This window comes from Leuciscus leuciscus (genome assembly GCF_965113295.1).
Source record: "Leuciscus leuciscus genome assembly, chromosome: 17".
NCBI lineage: Eukaryota > Metazoa > Chordata > Actinopteri > Cypriniformes > Leuciscidae > Leuciscus > Leuciscus leuciscus.
Window position 1 is genome coordinate 39,383,566 of NC_138741.1, and position 17,926 is coordinate 39,401,491.

The following is a 17,926-nucleotide window of genomic DNA, read 5'->3' on the forward strand; positions in this document are numbered from 1 at the left end:
TCAGGACTACCAGGCCAGGGTGCTCACTGACATGCACTAGGATAGGACTGATCCAGGGCTCATGGAAGAGCTGCATACCGCCATCGACCTCGCTCTATGGCCGACGAAGGTGACTGCACACTCCCTGGGTCAGGTGATGTCCACATGCGTGGTCCAGAAAAGACACCTCTGGCTAAACCTGGCTGACTCAACAGTTCTCGGCCGCCCAGAAGCAGACTGAGGCGATCAAACATGTTCTGACCACGTGGCCAGCTGCTCCCACCCAGCCGCCGGCTCAGACGCCTCAGTCCGCTCACCGCCGAGGATGCCCTCCTGTGACTTCTGCCCCTCCCGCCCAGCCCCAGCAGCAGCCTTCACCTGGGCCGCGCCGTGGAGGTAGATGCAGGAAGGTTCCCCCAGCCCGTACCAGCCTCACAGCCTTCCGAACGCCATTACGGGCAGCTCAGAGATGGGTTGCGGTTCTTTCCAGGAAGTGGTTGCAGAGCAAAGAGCAAACTCTCCCCCTTACAGAGGATCTCTTTTCTCGGTATGGTCGGTCGCCATGTGCGCACAGCTTATGAGCGAGCGCGCGCAGTCACTGCTGACTTGCCTGAGTCAATTCCAGAGCAAGAGTGCGGTTCCACTGAAGTTTTTTCAGAGGCTCCTGGGGCATATGACGTCCACAGGGTCAGCCCCGCTTCGACTGCTTCATATGAGACCGCTTCAGCACTGGCTTCATGATCGAGTCCCAAGATGGGCATGGCAACCGGGCACGCTCGGAGTACCAGTTACAGTAGGTCAGCATGACCTGGTCATCAGGTTCCTGAGGGGAGCCAGGAGATTAAATCCTCCTCGCACTCCCCTCGTACCCTCTTGGGACATTGCAGTGGTCTTATCTGCCCTGCAGAGAGCTCTCTTTGATCATTTGCAATCAGTTGAGCTTAAGTTCCTGTCTATGAAGACAGCACTCCTGGTTGTATTGGCCTCCATCAAGAGGGTAGGGGACCTGCAGGCATTTTCGGTTGACGAAGCGTGCCTAGAATTCGGGCCCGCTAATTCTCACGTGATCCTGAGACCCCGGCCTAGATACGTGCCCAAGGTTCCCACCACTCCCTTTCAAGATCAGGTGGTGAACCTGCAAGCACTGCCGTTGGAGGAGGCAGGCCCAGCCATGGCACTTCTCTGTCCAGTACGCACCCGTAGACAGAACACAGTGTTTCAGGACCTCAGACCAGCTCTTTGTCTGTTATGGTGGGAAGCTGAAGGGAAAGGCTCTCTCCAAGCAAAGGTCGTCTCACTGTATAGTGGACGCCATAGCTTTGGCACACCAGCAGCAAGGTCGACCATGTCCCCTTGGGGTTCGGGCACACTCCACTCGGGAGGAGGGAACGGAGACGTTACGTCTCCCTGCCACTTCCGCTGTACCGCTGGAACCGCCTTTCAGCCGAGTTCAGTCTCAGCTCCTCAGCAGGAAAACATAATGCGAGATTGCCAGCATCCCTCCTTTTATACCCAAGCAATGGGGCGGAGCTGCGCTATGCAAATTCGTCAGACCTATAGCATTTCCTTGCCATTGGCTCATTTTGTAAGAACTCGAAGGTAATAGGCTTTCTAAGCGAAACCCCATTCGTCAATCACTGACGTAACGTCTCCGTTCCATCCTCAGGGATCAAGGGTTACATACGTAACCGAGATGATATTTTACCCACAGCGGCGTCTGATTCTGAGGATTTCTGGGCGCCGACGCTCTCTCGTCCAGCGCCCTACACTGAGCTTGTGGATGTGTTAACTCGTGCTACTGAGAAGCTGACGAGCCTCGCAATTCTCAGTCCTCCAAGCTTGATGAGCGTTTTCTGAGTGGGCATTCCACTTTGCGCCCCATTAGAAAATAAATAAATTTCAGCGATCTTCACTGTGAGATTTCAAGGCCCTGGAAGCAGCCTTTCTCAGCTCGGCTGACTAAAGCGGTGGCGGCTGGTTGGTTCTGTGGAGCAGGGCTAAACATGCATCCCAGTGATTGAGGACACATTGGCCACTCACTTTTCACCTTCCTCTGCTCCTTCCTGGAAGTCCCGCCCTCTTCTTCCTTCTAAGCTCTGTAGGACTGCTTCCATTCTTGTAGGCAAATCCTACACGACGGCTGGCCAGGCAGGTATGGCGCTTTATATCATGGCCATTCTTCAGGCCTACCAAGCGAACGTCCTTAAGGAAATGGACAAGGATGGGGGCCTTACACAAGAAGTGGTCAAGGAGCTCCGCAGAGCTACCGACCAGGCGCTGCGTGCAATTAAGCACACTGCATGCACGGTTGAGTGCACCATGGCGGGTTTGGTGGCTGTTGAGCGCCACCTATGGCTAGATCTCACCAAAATCCGTGAAAAAGAGAAGGACTTCCTACTGGATGCACTAATCTCCCAGTCAGGTTCTGAACTGCTAAGACGCAACCGGCTGCCCTTAAGCAGTTTATGCCTAGGAGGGCTTGTGAACCTCCCACTTCTGCCCCCACGCCCAGAGACCACTTCGCGCACATTGGGGGATACAGAGTCAGCCTGCCAAAAGCATCTTTCTATGTTGAAGGACGGAGACGCTCCAGGCTATCTCCACTCAATACAACTTCTCACTCGAGCTGTTTCAACCATGGAAGGAGACTCATCTGGATTTCTCCCGGTGTCGAATGCTCCAGTCTCTATGCTAGACCCCGGAATGAAAGAGACCTCCTCAGTGACCCCTGTGGGCCAATCTTCACAGTCAGAGACTTCTGCCAGGCGTGTCACACTGTCTCACACCAGTATCGGGTCCGTCCATTTGGTCCAGCTTTGGCTCCGCGGACGTTCTCCAAGTGCATGGATGCAGCTCTGTCCCCCTTGAGGCTCCAGGGCATCCGTGTGTTAAATTATCTAGATGACTAGCTCATTCTGGCTCATTCCAGAGAGTTGGTGTGTCGTCACAAGGATGTCCTTCTCCACTACCTCCTGTCTCTTGATTTTAGGTTAAATGCTCAGAAAAAATGTCTTAACTCCTTCTCAGCAGACTTTCCTGTGTGTACAACTCGATTCTCTCTCGATGCAGGCCCGTCTGGCCCCTGCTCCAATTTCCAGTCTCCGTGCGTGCTTGGCCCGTTTCAGGCTCGGCCATCATGTTGCGGTGGTCGTATGTCGCAGGCTTCTGGGGCTCATGGCAGCAGTCTCTCCTGTGCTGCCTTTGGGTCTCCTTCATGTGAGACCATTCTTGTGGTGGATGAAACTCTTGGTCTGCCTTCCACCTATTAAGAGTGTCGAGCACTTACCTTCGTGCTCTTTGGAGGTGGAAAGACACCCCCTTTTTGCTTCAAGGGGTCAAGATGGGCGTTGTCTGCCATCGCCAGGTTGTCACGACTGATGCCTCTTTGAGTGATTGGGATGTGATCTTCGAGGGAAAACCGGCTTATGGTGTTTGGACGGGCGAGCCTCTCTCGCGGCACATAAATTGCAGAGAGTTGCAAGCCGTCTCTCTGGCCCTGGATCGCTTCCTTCCTGCTCTAATGTGCTGTCATGTCATTGTCAGGACGGACAACATGGCAGTGGTGTCCCATGTAAATCGCCAGGCAGGCTCGCGGTCGCGTACCCTGGACAGGCATGTCCAGCTCCTCCTTTGGGCTCAAGACAGGTTTCTTTCACTGAGAGCAGTTCACGTTCCAGGAGACTTGAACGTTGCAGCGGACCTCCTGTTGAGACAGAAGCTCAGGTTGGAGAAGTGGATGTTGCACCACCAAACAGTGGCTCAAATTTGGAGCATGTTCGACGAGGAAGTGGACCTCTTTGTGTCGCAGGGCTCGATGCAGTGCCCCCTCTGGGTCTCCCTGTCTCATCCGACTCGCTCATCTGTGGCCGGATTTGAGACTGTATGCATTCCCTCTGGTCAAGCTAATCCCTGCTGTCCTTTGCAGAGTGAGGGAGTGTGGAATCCGCCTCCTTCTGGTTAGCCCTATTCTGCCCGTCCCAGACATGGTTTTTAGGAACTGAGCTCCCTGGTGGAGGGGTCCCCTTGGAAGACTCCTATCAAGAGAGATCTGTTGTCTCAGCTCCAGGGCCTGATTTGGCACCCTCAACCCTAGATATGGAGGCTGTGGGCGTGGCAGATCAGGGGCAATCGCTAGCGACAGTGGTGTCTGGTCTTTCTGCAAATGTTCAGGAGACCATTGATAACTTTGAGTCTTGGTGTTCGACTCATGCAGTGGACCCAGTCAGATGGTTGCCCGGTCGGTTCAGTGCTGGAATTCCTGCAGGATAAGTTTGTGGCTGGAGTGGCTACAACTACTTTGAGGGTTTATGTCACAGCTATCACTGGCTATCGGGAGTCAGACGAGGTCCCCCTAGGTAGACACCATCTGTCTCTTCGTTTATGCGTGGAGTTAGACGCTTGAGGCCTGCACGTCCTATTAGTGTCCCCACCTGGGATTTATCGGTTGTTTTGGAGGGGCCATTGGAGCCTCCCTTTGAACCCTTGGAGTCAGCTCCAGACTGGATTCTGACTATCAAGGTGGCACTTTTGTTAGCATTGGCTTTTCTCAAGTGTGTGGGGGATCTGCAGGCTCTTTCTATGAGTAAGCCTTACATGGAGTTTGCCCCGGGTCTTCTAAAGGTGTTTCTGTGACCCAGACCTGGTTATGTCCCCAATGTTTTGTCCACGTCATTCTGCTCTCAGGTGGTCGTGCTTCACTCTTTCTGTCCCACTCCTTTTTCCTCTTCTGAGGAGGCGAAGCTTCATTTGCTTTGCTCTGTTCAGTGGCGTAAGTCGTCTCAGTTTCATGTTTGCAATAACTCCTCATTCGATATATAGCATGGTCTTCTCTTCACACAAAACTTTATATCAGAACAGGATTTGCTTTCTAGAATGTATTACTTTGATTATGGATTTTTATAGCGTAAAAAACGTCCCACAAAGGTTATTTCGGTGAGTGCTGTTACTGGCACTGGTTTCACTTGAAAAATCTCCCACTGTTGTTTGCTGACATTGTTCCTCCAGGACACAAAAACTAGAGGGTTTTGTTGTTGTTTTTACTTCAAATATTGAATGTTTTCTCTTTGCCTCGTCTCACTCATGGCATGATGGTTTATTTGAAGCACTTGATTGTTGACCACCACAAACTATTTAAGTACTTGTATCCAAATAAAAATATGATACCACATTGTAAAAAATTGCTGTAAAATGTACAATAAATTTTGGTTGCCAGCAAGCCTGTAAATTAACAAGAGTACTGTAAATCAACTACAACTACAACTACAATAAAACACAGCATAACTGTAAACACAGTGAAACAAGAGCAGCTGTGAATTGACATGTAACAGTTTAGTCCAATGATGATGATGAAGAGTTACAAAATGGATTAAATTAAAAAAAAAAGGATTTATTAAACAAATAAAACTCGGATAAGTCATTGGATACTTAAACTGTGTACAAATAAAGAGCAACAAATAAAACACAAATAAAGTGTCTTTGAGTATTTTTATTGTCAATATTTGTGTTTTTTCATTGTTCTTTAGTGTTTGATTCAAGGTTTTATACCATTATACCTGAGAAAGTTTCAATGCAAGTTTTGTTGAAATTTAACCTGAAGAAATCCTGAACCCATACTCAGAATTAGTGCACACACATTTAGGATGAGTGAGTAATGAACAAACATTAACACACTCACACACACACACACACACACACACACACACACACACACACACACACACACACACACACACACATACACACTTGTTTTTGCAGTTTTCTTTAACCCTCATAAACTCCACCCTCTTTCAACACTTACCAGGAAGAGACTGACTTATTTCTCTTTTCTGTCATGCTGACTCTCCTCTCTCTCGACAAACGCAATAAAGAAGCAGCGATCAGTGGAGAATGAAGAGAAACACTTTCAAGAAGGATTTCTTGAAAAAGTGAGACATTTGTTTCTGAACAGACAGCAGATCGTAGTGATTCTCTGAGTGATTCATTTTTAAAACCGTCGTTTAGAAAGTGAAAGTAAAGTTTGTGTTGCTGGAGCTCAAACGGTGAAAATGGCTTCACTAAATGTCTCTGCTGAAGAGCTTTCTTGTCCCGTGTGCTGTGAAATCTTCAAGGCACCTGTTGTTTTATCATGTAGTCACAGTTTCTGTAAAGAGTGTCTTCAACAGTTCTGGAGAACCAAGAAAACTCAGGAGTGTCCTGTCTGCAGGAGAAGATCCTCAAAAGAAAAACCTCCATATAATCTGGCGTTAAAAAACTTGTGTGAGTCAATCCAGAAGGAGAGAAATGAGACGCGTTCATCAGGATCTGAGGAGATCTGCAGTTTACACAGTGAGAAACTCAAACTCTTCTGTCTGGAGGACAAACAGCCTGTGTGTATAGTGTGCAGAGATTCAAAACAACACGACAATCATAAATTCAGACCCATCAGTGAAGTGGTTTCATCATATAAGGTAAGACAAATGTCTCGTTTCACATGTAAGTGAAAGTTAGTGTTAATGCACACACATTCAGTGAGTAGCACACACACACACACACACACACACACACACACACACACACACACACACACACACACACACACACACACACACACACTAGTGATTGTGGCTCAGAGGATCCTCAGTCATTTCCTGCCAGTATTGAGAATCAAACCTGCAACCTTCCGGTAACCAGTCTGACTCTTTAACCATTAGGCCACAACTTTCCTTCACGACTTCCCTTTACTTTAACTTGTAAAGAACAATACTTAATCATAAACACAAATATTACATCCATGCACTCAATATTTCTCTCTGCCATTTTACTCAACTTCATATAACATTTACTGTGCTGTGAAAAAGTATTTACCCGTATCCTGATTTCTTCTGTTTTTGTGTCTCATACTAATTTAAATCATTTTTATAATTAAATAATTTAAAACTTAAAACAAAATACAACATTGTCACAGGCCGGCTCATGGCCTGTGGCAAAAATGAGGGGACACTAACAACAAGTATAGGCCAATCAGAAAAGGTTGTCTTTATTGTAAATCAAAACTATTAACTTTAAACAAAGAAAAGGAAATGAGGTGTGAGAATGTCATAATGTAAGGTGTATGTAAAATGCATGGGTGCGTGAATCTGTGTGTGTACATGACTGAGTGAAAAACTAAGTCATAACGACAAAGGAACAAACAAGACAGGATCATACCTGGAGGAGCAGAGAGAGAGAGAGAGAGAGAGAGAGAGAGAGAGAGAGGTTAGTGAAGCAGTTTAAATACCCTGAGCCCAGGTGGCTCCAATCACTAACAACCCTCCTCTGCCTGCAGGAGGAACCACCCCTGCAAGGCAGAGGAGGGGCCGTGACACCCCCCTCCTTTAAATGAGGGTCCCACCCTCAGCCCAAAATTTGGCCCAACACATTTAAAACAAAACAAAATCCCCCCCCCCACAAAATGTGGTGCTGCCAACACGGGTGCCAAACACAAAAGAGCCTTAACTGCATCAAATGCCTCTTGACACTGGGTGGACCAGATAAATTCAGCCTTGGCCTTCAACAGATTGGTCAGTGGGGATACTTCTACCGAAAAGTTTTTACAAAACGCACAGTAGTACCCCGCCATTCCCAGGAAGCGCATCAGTTCTTTTTTTGTTGAGGGCTGTGGGAACTGCTTCACAGCCTGAACCTTGGCTTCCACAAGGCAGACAAAACCCTGACCAACAACCTTGCCTAGGTATGTGACTGTAGCTTTGGCAAACTCACACTTTGCCAAATTGATAGTCAACCTGGCCCACACCAGTCTTTCGAACAGGGCTTGTGCCCTCTGGACATGCTCATCCCAGGAGTCAGAGTAGACGACCACGTCGTCCAAATACACGGCACACCCTTCCAGACCTGAGACCACCCGATTCATCAGCCTCTGGAAGGTGGCTGGAGCATTCCGCAAGCCAAAAGGCATAACTGTATAAGAGAACAAACCCGATGGAGTTATAAAGGCAGCAATCTCACAAGCTCTTTTGGTAAGGGGTACTTGCCAATATCCCTTTAAAAGATCAAATTTGCTAACATACTTTGCTGACCCAACTTGATCAGTACAGTCCTCCATCCTATGAAGAGGGTAAAGGTCTGCTTTAGTAACATTATTTACTTTTCTATAATCAATGCAGGGTCTGAAAGTGGAATCAGACTTTTTGACCATAAGACAGGGTAAAGCCCAATTTGAACAACATGCAAGGATTTTAACGTTTGATGAAAACGTTCCAAAACTCCCTGGCTCTGGGCATGGAACGCAGTAGATTTGTTGTGTTTAACTTTAACCCTCTGGGGTCTAAGGGGTTTTTGGGGTCCTTGAGATGTTCTGACATGCCCTGACATTTGTGCTTTTTTCAGTTGCTTATAAACATATTAATGGCAAAGGTATAATTACACTCTATTTAGCACAAACAGGGCTAACATAATATGTGAGCAACATGAATGTACATGTTTGTATTTTTGAGAGAATAATGTTTATGCATGGTTATTGAAAAAACTAAAAACTAAAGTTTCTGAAATAAGGCCACAAAACACATACTAAATATGTGTCAATAAGACTTTTGACTAATGGATGTTGTCGCCTAGAGTTTTTTCTTCAAAATTATGTGAAAATCATCCTCCCTAATCATTCACATAAAACAATACATTGATTTAAATTTTGCAAAACACTTTCTGTTTGGAAAGGCAATATGCGAGTGGGCGTCAACGATCCAACACCATCATGAATATTTAGTGGTTCGCACCTGAGGAGACAATGGGGCCCGCATACTTAATGAGCCATTCATTCAGGTGTGTCACTGAGCCACAAGGCATCTCATTTATTTATTTATTTTCCACAAATTGTGCTTGCAAATTGTATAATATCCAAGGAAAACATGTCTAGTAATTGTGCAGTTAATTCTCATATTTTCAGTTTTGGAATATGTATCCTCTCCCCAAATTTGTCACTAATAAAACACAATAAAAATTATTTAAAGAAAAGGCTTTTTAGGGATATTTACCTTTTACATTTACATTTTACATTTACATTTAGTCATTTAGCAGACGCCTTTCTCCAAAGCGACTTACAGATTAGGACAAAATTCAGCGAGTCATCATAAAGAGGCAAAAGCAACAACAACGCAAGAAGTGCTCAAAGTACGAAGTTCAGGTATTATTCAGAGTAGCATAAGCCTGATAAGTGATGTTACAAAGGGAAAGGAAAACTTTTTTTTTTTTTTCTATAAGGTTAAGTGCTCACGGAAGAGATTGGTTTTCAGCTGTCTTTTGAATGTTGTCAGGGATTCTGCATTCCGGATGAGGGTGGGGAGAGCGTTCCACCAGCATGGTTTGTTTTTTTTAATAGTTTGTTTACATCTACCTTGTAAATATATATTTTTTATTAAAAAGCTTACAATTACAACAACAATTCAAGTGTAATCTTTCTTTGTAAAAACTAAAGTATACATTTTATCATACATATTTCAAAGTTAAGGATTTGATTGATTATTTGATTACTTTATTTTTGACAAAACATACTATATTTAACAAAATTGGCAGACAAAAGCTTATTTGAGGTGGCAAATATTTTACAGTAAAAATGTATAATCTATCCAAAACTAGTCAACGAAATGTTGTCTTTCATATGTCTGTAACATAGGTCTTTCGTTTATATAAGAAATATAAATGTTAATTTGCAGTTTAATACGTTGCTTATACAAATACATTTTATTTCAACATATTTCAGTCGATTTTTACTCATCTCAGTATAGTTTGCTAAAAGCGGATCATTCATTCACACACAGAAACGCAATTCAAATTTAAACCGTCTTTTTGCGAGCTGTGGTAAACAGCGCATCTCTGCCGTTCATTCATTCACACACAGAAACGCGATTCACTTGAGAATGAAAAAAACGTACTACAGTATTCTCAGGATCCGTTGCTCCTCGAAATACCAGCACTTCTGAGGTACATTTTCCATTATTATTATTATTCCTCACAGCGCTGCGAGACAGTGTAAACAAGTACAATGATCTGAATAAACTTGATGTGTTTTCTCGAGCTGATATGTGGGCGTTCACAGTTCGTATGGGATCGTCTCAGTCATTTGCGTTTGAATAGCGCGCGCTCTCCGTGGGCGGAGTCACATTAAAAAGAATTAGCTGAGATGAGAACGACTGACATCTCGCTCTTTTCATACAGATTACATAAACTGAGAATATTTGTTTTTTTATAAAAAATACTTCATTTAAAAGAAGAGAATTCAGGCTTCATGCCTGTGTGTCTGTATGCCTGTTTGACTGAGTATTCGCTGAGTTATGGTTCATTTTCGGACGCGTTTCAGAATTGACTTCACTGACAGAGAGAAAGCAGAACTCACATCATGTTTATTTTTCTTTATTTGGCAAAAAGCACAACACTTTGTTTTTATTGTGAGTATACACAAAAATAATACACACTTAACAGGATCGATTGATGTATGAAACTGGTTTGTAAAATCTAAGTTAACAGGTTATTTGGACTCTCGTGTCACGGTTGGGGTGAGTGCAAAAAGGTGCGAGGACTCAAGTGCAGGAGAATGAATATTTATTAACAATAAAGAAAAACAAACACAAAACAAAACCCACGAGGGGGGAAAACATAACTAGTAAATGCTTACTGCAGGAAACTTACTGCAGGAACACGGGGAACAAGAAACATTAGACAACGAACCAGCACAAGACTACAAACACAAGGAGGCTAAATAGGGGAACAAACAACGGAGGGAAACGAGACAGACAGGTGGGACAAATTAACCAATAATCAGATAATAAGATGGGAGGGGCTAGACAATAGACACGAGCACATGGCCCAAAATAACAAAACACCCATGTGCAGCACGAGACAGGACAGGCATGTGACATTACATACATGCCTGTCACATGGCATGTGACACTCATTCATACACGTCGGTGTATGAATGAGTGAGTGAATGAGTGAATGGGTGAATGTGAGGCTATGTAAAGCGCTTTGGTGGCCATAGGTCTGTGAAAGCGCTATATAAATGCAGTCCATTTACCATTTACCATTACCCCCTCCCTACGGAGCGGCTACCAGACGCTCCATAAGACCAGGGCGGGACGGGAGGGACAGACCAGGGCGGGAAGGGAGGGACAGACCAGGGCGGGACAAGGGGAATGGACAGTTCAGGGAGGCACACAAAGTTCGGGAGTCCAGGGCGGAGACGACAGTCCCTCGACGACAGTCCCTCGGGCGGCCAGGGCGGAGACGACAGTCCCTCAGGCGGCCAGGGCGGAGACGACAGTCCCTCGGGCGGCCAGGGCGGAGACGACCCCTCGGGCGGCCAGGGCGGAGACGACCCCTCGGGCGGCCAGGGCGGAGACGACCCCTCGGGCGGCCAGGGCGGAGACGACCCATCGGGCGGCCAGGGCGGAGACGACCCCTCGGGCGGCCAGGGCGGAGACGACCCCTCGGGCGGCCAGGGCGGAGACGATAGTCCCTCGGGCGGCCAGGGCGGAGACGACCCCTCGGGCGGCCAGGGAACAGGCACCGACTCAGGAACAGACACCACCGGCTCAGGAACAGATACCACCGGCTCAGGAACAGACACCACCGGTTCAGGAACAGATACCACCGGCCCAGGAACAGACACCACCGGTTCAGACACCACCGGTTCAGGAACAGATACCACCGGCTCAGACACCACCGGCTCAGGAACAGATACCACCGGCTCAAGAACAGACACCACCGGTTCAGACACCAACGGTTCAGGAACAGATACCACCGGCCCAGGAACAGACACCACCAGCTCAGACACCACCGGCTCAGGAACAGATACCACCGGCTCAGGAACTGGAACCACCGGCTCAGGAACAGGAACTGGCACCACCGACTCAGGAACAGGAACTGGAACTGGCACCACCGGCTCAGGCACTGGAACTGGCACCACCGGCTCAGGCACTGGAACTGGCGCCACCGGCTCAGGCACTGGAACTGGCGCCACCGGCTCAGGCACTGGAACAGACGCCACCGGCTCAGGCTCAGGAACAGACACCACTGGCTCAGGCTCAGGAACAGACACAGGCTCGACGGCGGCCATCTTGTCAGGGGACACAGGCTTGGCAGGCGTGACGTGAACAGGCTCGGCGGTGGCCATCTTGTCCGAAGACACAGGCTCGGCAGGCGTGACGTGAACAGGCTCGGCGGCGGCCATCTTGTCGGAAGACACAGGCTCGGCAGGCGTGACGTGAACAGGCTCGGCGGCGGCCATCTTGTCCGAAGACCCAGGCTCGGCAGGCGTGACGTGAACTGGCTCGTCGGCAATAACTAACTGGTCCCTGGTCTTCGTGCAGTCACATATGGTGGGGTTTTATGCACACATAACCAGTGGAGTGGAAAAGACAACCAGAAACTGGCGGCCCCCCCACATCCATGGAGGTGCTCCCGAGCCGATGTAGGGGAAAAAGGGAAAAGGAAGCTCTACCCACGTTCACTGCCACCTACAAAAAAAAAAAAAAAAACACCACGAGCCTCCTATTGACACTCGCTGATAAGCCTCAACAGAAGAGGACTCCCACCTGAACAAAAACCCAGAATAGGCCCGGAGTGAATTGCTAACCAATTTTAGCTACAAAGCTAACTAAACAAAGGAACACATGGCTCTCAACGCTCTCTCCAACAATATTGGCCCAACTAAAGCATCCCCTCAAAAACAATTTGGCAATCTAAACTAAACTGACAAAACAAACCCAAGTTAACTACAAAACAATAATCAAATAAGCCAAACTGCAAATAAACAAACGTATCAATAATAAAACAAAAACAAACTAGACAAAAAACTTTAACCAACTATGACAAAAATGTTAAAGTAAACTAAAGTACAATTAACTAACTTAAGGACGAGCCCCCATTTGTCACAGGCCGGCTCATGGCCTGTGGCAAAAATGAGGGGACACTAACAACAAGTATAGGCCAATCAGAAAAGGTTGTCATTATTGTAAATCAAAACTATTAACTTTAAACAAAGAAAAGGAAATGAGGTGTGAGAATGTCATAATGTAAGGTGTATGTAAAATGCATGGGTGCGTGAATCTGTGTGTGTACATGACTGAGTGAAAAACTAAGTCATAACTACACAGAGAGAGAGAGAGAGAGAGAGAGAGAGAGAGAGAGGTTAGTGAAGCAGTTTAAATACCCTGAGCCCAGGTGGCTCCAATCACTAACGACCCTCTTCTGCCTGCAGGAGGAACCACCCCTGCAAGGCAGAGGAGGGGCCGTGACAACATAAAACACAGGCAAACTGAGTAAACAAAGAACACAGTTTTCAACACCTATCACCCATGTGAAAAACTAATCACCCCCTTTAGCAGCAATAACTGCAGCCGGACGCTTGAGATAACTGTCTTTTCTTTGCAGAACTGCTTTAGTTCAGCCATATTGGAGGGTTTTCAAGCATGAACTGCCTGTTTAAGGTTCTGCCACATCATCTCAATTGGGTTCAAGTCAGGACTTTGACCAGGATAAACTAAACTTGAACTACTTTCTTGAGCCGTTCAGAGGCTGATTTACTCCTGTGCTTTGAATCACTTTTTTGCTGCTTGAGCTTCAACTTACAGACTGAAGATCTGAGATTCTGAAAGGGAATGTTCGGGGGAAAAACATAATAGAGGCACTTTAAGACATTTATCCAGCTTGATGCTGTTGGAAAAGTCCTATTTAAGTGTTGATTTGATTGAACATGACTGCAGTAATCAGGACTGGTTGTGTTTAGTCCAGCTGAACCACATTATAAATACATTTCATAGATTTGAGGGATTAGTCACTACGGGGGCAAATACAATTTCACGCAGGGTTTGTTGCTATTGGATAACTTTTTACTTCAATAAATAACATTGTCTTTTACAAACTGTACTTTGTGTTTACTTAAGCTGCCTTTGTTTTATAGTAGGTTTTAATTTTTGTATCTAGTATTCTGAATTTAGTATGAGATGTGCACAAAAATAGAAGAAATCAGGACGGGGGCAAATCATTTTTCAATCATTGATCATATCACTGTATTGTGTTCTCTTCTTCTCTTCACTGTAATCTGGTGTTTTAATTTTGTTCAATGCTAGGAGGAGCTCAATACAGCACTGAAGACCTTACAAGAGAAACTTAAACACAGAGAAAACATTAAAGGAGAGTTTGAGAAAACAGTTCAACACATCAAGGTGAGGAAACAGAATCAGGAGTCATGTATACTATCACTGTATTCAGTTATGATTTAATATAATGGATTATAGTTGATTATTTCTGTAAATGACGAGATCAATCTGCTTCTGGATCTGTTCTATGTCGGGTATCTGAGTTTATCTCTGATATGAATGATGTGAAGTGTAGATGTGTGTCGATTGAGATGATTGAAGTGAATGTGATGTGATTTCAGTCTCAAGCTGAGCACACAGAGCGTCAGATTAAACAGCAGTTTGAGAAGCTTCATCAGTTTCTCAGAGATGAAGAAGAAGCTACAGTCACTGCACTGAGGGAGGAAGAGGAGCAGAAGAAGCAGATGATGAAGGAGAAGCTGGAGGAGATGAACACACACATCTCTGCTCTTTCACACACAATCAAAGACATGGAGGAGATGATGAAAGCCAGTGACGTCTGCTTTCTGAAGGTCTGATTTCAGATCATTGGTTGATCATTGGTTGATTGATTGAGTTCTTGATGATAAATGGTGTGTTTGTTCTGCAGGAGTTTCCAGTCTCAATGGAAAGGTGAGTGATCTGCTCCTGTCTCTGGTCTCTCTGGTTCTGATCCAAAGCCACTGCAGTTCTGACTCCTGAATGTTCTTCCAGAGTCCAGAGCTCACAGCCGGATCCACAGATGGCTTCTGGAGCTTTGATTCATGTGCCACGATACTTGGGCAACCTGCCGTTCAGAGTCTGGAAGAAGATGCAGGACATCGTCCAAAACAGTGAGTCTGACAGCAGAAGATCTGAGCTGGAGAGTTAAAGGTTCTTCATGACACAAACTGATAGATGCATGTTGCTAGCATGATGCTAACATGGTTAACATAGGCTATTGCTTGCATGTTTTAACAAGATGTTAACCTGTTAAGCTTCACCAGTGCGTCGGCGCACTGAAGCGTTTTTTTTATTTATTTAGTTCAAAGTTAAATCAGATTAAATGTTTTACCTTGACAAACTATACATCATTAAAAAGACTAGTGCAAAATGCCCGTGCAAAATCAGTTTTTGTGTGTGTTTTTAGTAATGGTTGGTTTGGTGCCCATGAAAGAGACTGTGAACGCATTGAATAGGATATGTTTAGTTGGTGAATAGCATAGGCTACTATTACACAGTAGCGATAACGTTAAGCGCACCAGTATGAAATATAATATATAATATACACGTGCAAAAGCAGTTTTTGTATGTGTTTTTAGTAATTGTTGGTTTGGTGTATTTGAGTGCTCATTGTTACAATTACACAGCAAAAGGTCAGTGATATTTTTATTTGTGCATGGTAGAAAGCAAATACTGATACTGACATAATGATGCATTGGAGTATATATTTATTTAGAGTGGATATTTGTGTTTTGTTAGTGCAGACTGGCTGTTCTTGAAGATTGCATGTTGTTATTGTGTCAGCACCTCTTTATAGACAACATTGCTCAGAAAGTGGCGCTTTTTGTTTGTTTCATCATCTTGAGCAAGAATACGAAGTCTGCTTGATCTGCCAACTCTGCTGGCTGCAACGTAGAATTGACCATGACTGAAGAAGTCTCTTGTGCAGAAGACACCAACACGTTGCAAAGACTGGCCTTGTGACTTATTCACTGTCATGGCAAAGCAGGGTCTCACCGGAAACTGCTTACGTCGCAGGGTGAATGGAAATATGTTGTCAGATGGGATGAGGGTGATGCGTGGAATGAGTAATGTGCGTCCAGCATTGACACCGATCACAGAAGTCGCAACCAAAAGATGAGGCAGGATTTGTTCAATGATGTATCTCGATCCATTGCAGTGTCCATTTTGTTGGTCGAAATTTCGAAGTAGCATGATCACCATTCCCACCTTTAAAGTGATGCGATGGGGAGGCATACCAGATGGGCAGAGGGTATTTAGAAACTCAGTTGGGTACATATGGTGACCCTCAGATTCTGCAGTATCCACACTGTTGCAAACATGCTCTTCTCCAGGAAAATTCTTTGTCATATATTCATTCACTTTATCAACTTCAGAGTTGGTTGGGCACAGTATGACACGTTCACATAGCCACTTTGGATTGGAAATGTTGACTGCCATGTCATCATATACCCAATTGACAATGTCCTTGAGTTTCTCGCCAGAAATTGTTAGTGATTCATTGAGCTCAATTGCAAATTCACCCTCTTCTGGAACCACAGGAATTTTCCCTCACCAAGGTTCAAAAGGAATTTGGCAAAATCTGCTTCTGTTTGTTGATCTCCAGCAGCTTGAGTGATCCTCATGTTTTCTGTTAGACGAAGAATCTCAACATTTTTCCATAGGTGTGAGCTCTTGAAACACCTGCCTATGATCTGGGTTTGGCTACCATGTGGGACAACAGTAAGGATTTGCCTCCAGTCACCGCTGAAAACCATTGTGATGCCACCAAATGGCTTGTCTGAACCTCTAAGCCACTGGAATGTACGATCTGCTGCTTCTAATGCACGGCGATCCATCATTGACACTTCATCCACAACCATGAGATGCGTCATTCTAATGAGTGTTGCAGTGCTGTCATGTTCACTCATACTGCAAGTGGACTCGTCGGTGAGAATGAGAGGACATTTTGTCCTACTGTGAAAGGTTGTGCCTTTTGGCAGTAGGGTAGCTGCAATGCCACTTGCAGCTGTTGCAAGAGCTACTTTGCCCTGTGCACGCACTTTGTTAAGGATGTGGCACAATATGAATGTTTTCCCAGTTCCACCACTTGCATCAAGGGATATCATTTTTCCAAGTCCCTGTTCCACACTTTCCATCACTGTTTTGACAACTTTTTGCTGTTCGTCATTGAGGCAGTTTTCTGTGTCAGTAATGATAGTTTGAAGTTCCTCTATGTTGTGCTCAGTTTCATGCTGGATGATGCGGGGAATTTGACTGCGGACGTGAAGTGGATCAGGCTCAGGGAGGCCAAAGTTCCCATTTAAAGTAAAACCATGTTTTTCAACATGGTCCTTAAGGTCAAGTAGCACTTGAGTCACGATAAATTCATCTGGCTCATTCACATTGGCCCTGTGCATGAAATCTTCACACAGCACATGCTTGTGCCTATCCCAGAACTGCAAGTGTTCCCCTCTAAGAACAAACATTAGCATGTTGGCGAATACCTCACGCAGTGCTGAGCCAAATGTCACATTTGCAGCCTCCTCCATAACAGAATCTACTTCTTGGTCATTGTCAACAATGCCATGCGCAATGCAAGCTGCCAGATAGGTGTCCATGACCACATCTCCAACTCGTCGGAGGTCTTTGAAGCATGTTGGCCCTGGCACGCGGTACAAAAGGATACGGAGATAGAATAGTTCAGCAGTGTGAGGGTTGAAGGCAATCATTGGAATTCGTCCAACGGTGTCAGCCATGCGGTCATCGTGAGAACTCAGTCTTTTTTTACGCAATTGAAATTTCTTCCGTGTGTATGTGAAGAGTTGAAACACATCTAGGTACACAATGTGTCGCATGTGTGGATGAAGAGACATTGCTTCAAAAAAGGCGGTCAGTGTGGTGGCAGGTGGCCCTGAGTCCAACAGGTTCTGGGCAGCCCCTTCATCATTGAACATGATGACCTGTTCATCCTCTAGATGAATTGCAAGCATCTTTACTGGTGGCTGTTTCTTCTGAATGGGGAAGTCGTATATGCGCCAGTATCCCTCAGATGCAGTAATGTAACGCCCTAACTCATAACGTGTCACCTCATCACGTCGTAGTATCTCACGGGTCTCATCATCAGGCACATCCAG

The 17,926-nt window shown here is 45.6% G+C and overlaps 1 protein-coding gene across 1 annotated transcript in view; it reads left to right on the forward strand.

The window, feature by feature from the left end:
* Positions 1-5,758: 5,758 nt before the first annotated feature.
* The window catches only part of LOC309479427 (nuclear factor 7, ovary-like), a 29,544-nt gene continuing 17,376 nt past the window's right edge, over positions 5,759-17,926 (forward strand). The window contains exons 1-5 of the mRNA XM_082143560.1: positions 5,759-6,425; positions 14,079-14,174; positions 14,390-14,620; positions 14,698-14,720; positions 14,802-14,920. Of these exons, the coding sequence (XP_081999686.1) occupies positions 6,024-6,425; positions 14,079-14,174; positions 14,390-14,620; positions 14,698-14,720; positions 14,802-14,920 (871 nt within the window). The 5' untranslated portion in view covers positions 5,759-6,023. The remainder of the gene's footprint in view (positions 6,426-14,078; positions 14,175-14,389; positions 14,621-14,697; positions 14,721-14,801; positions 14,921-17,926) is intronic.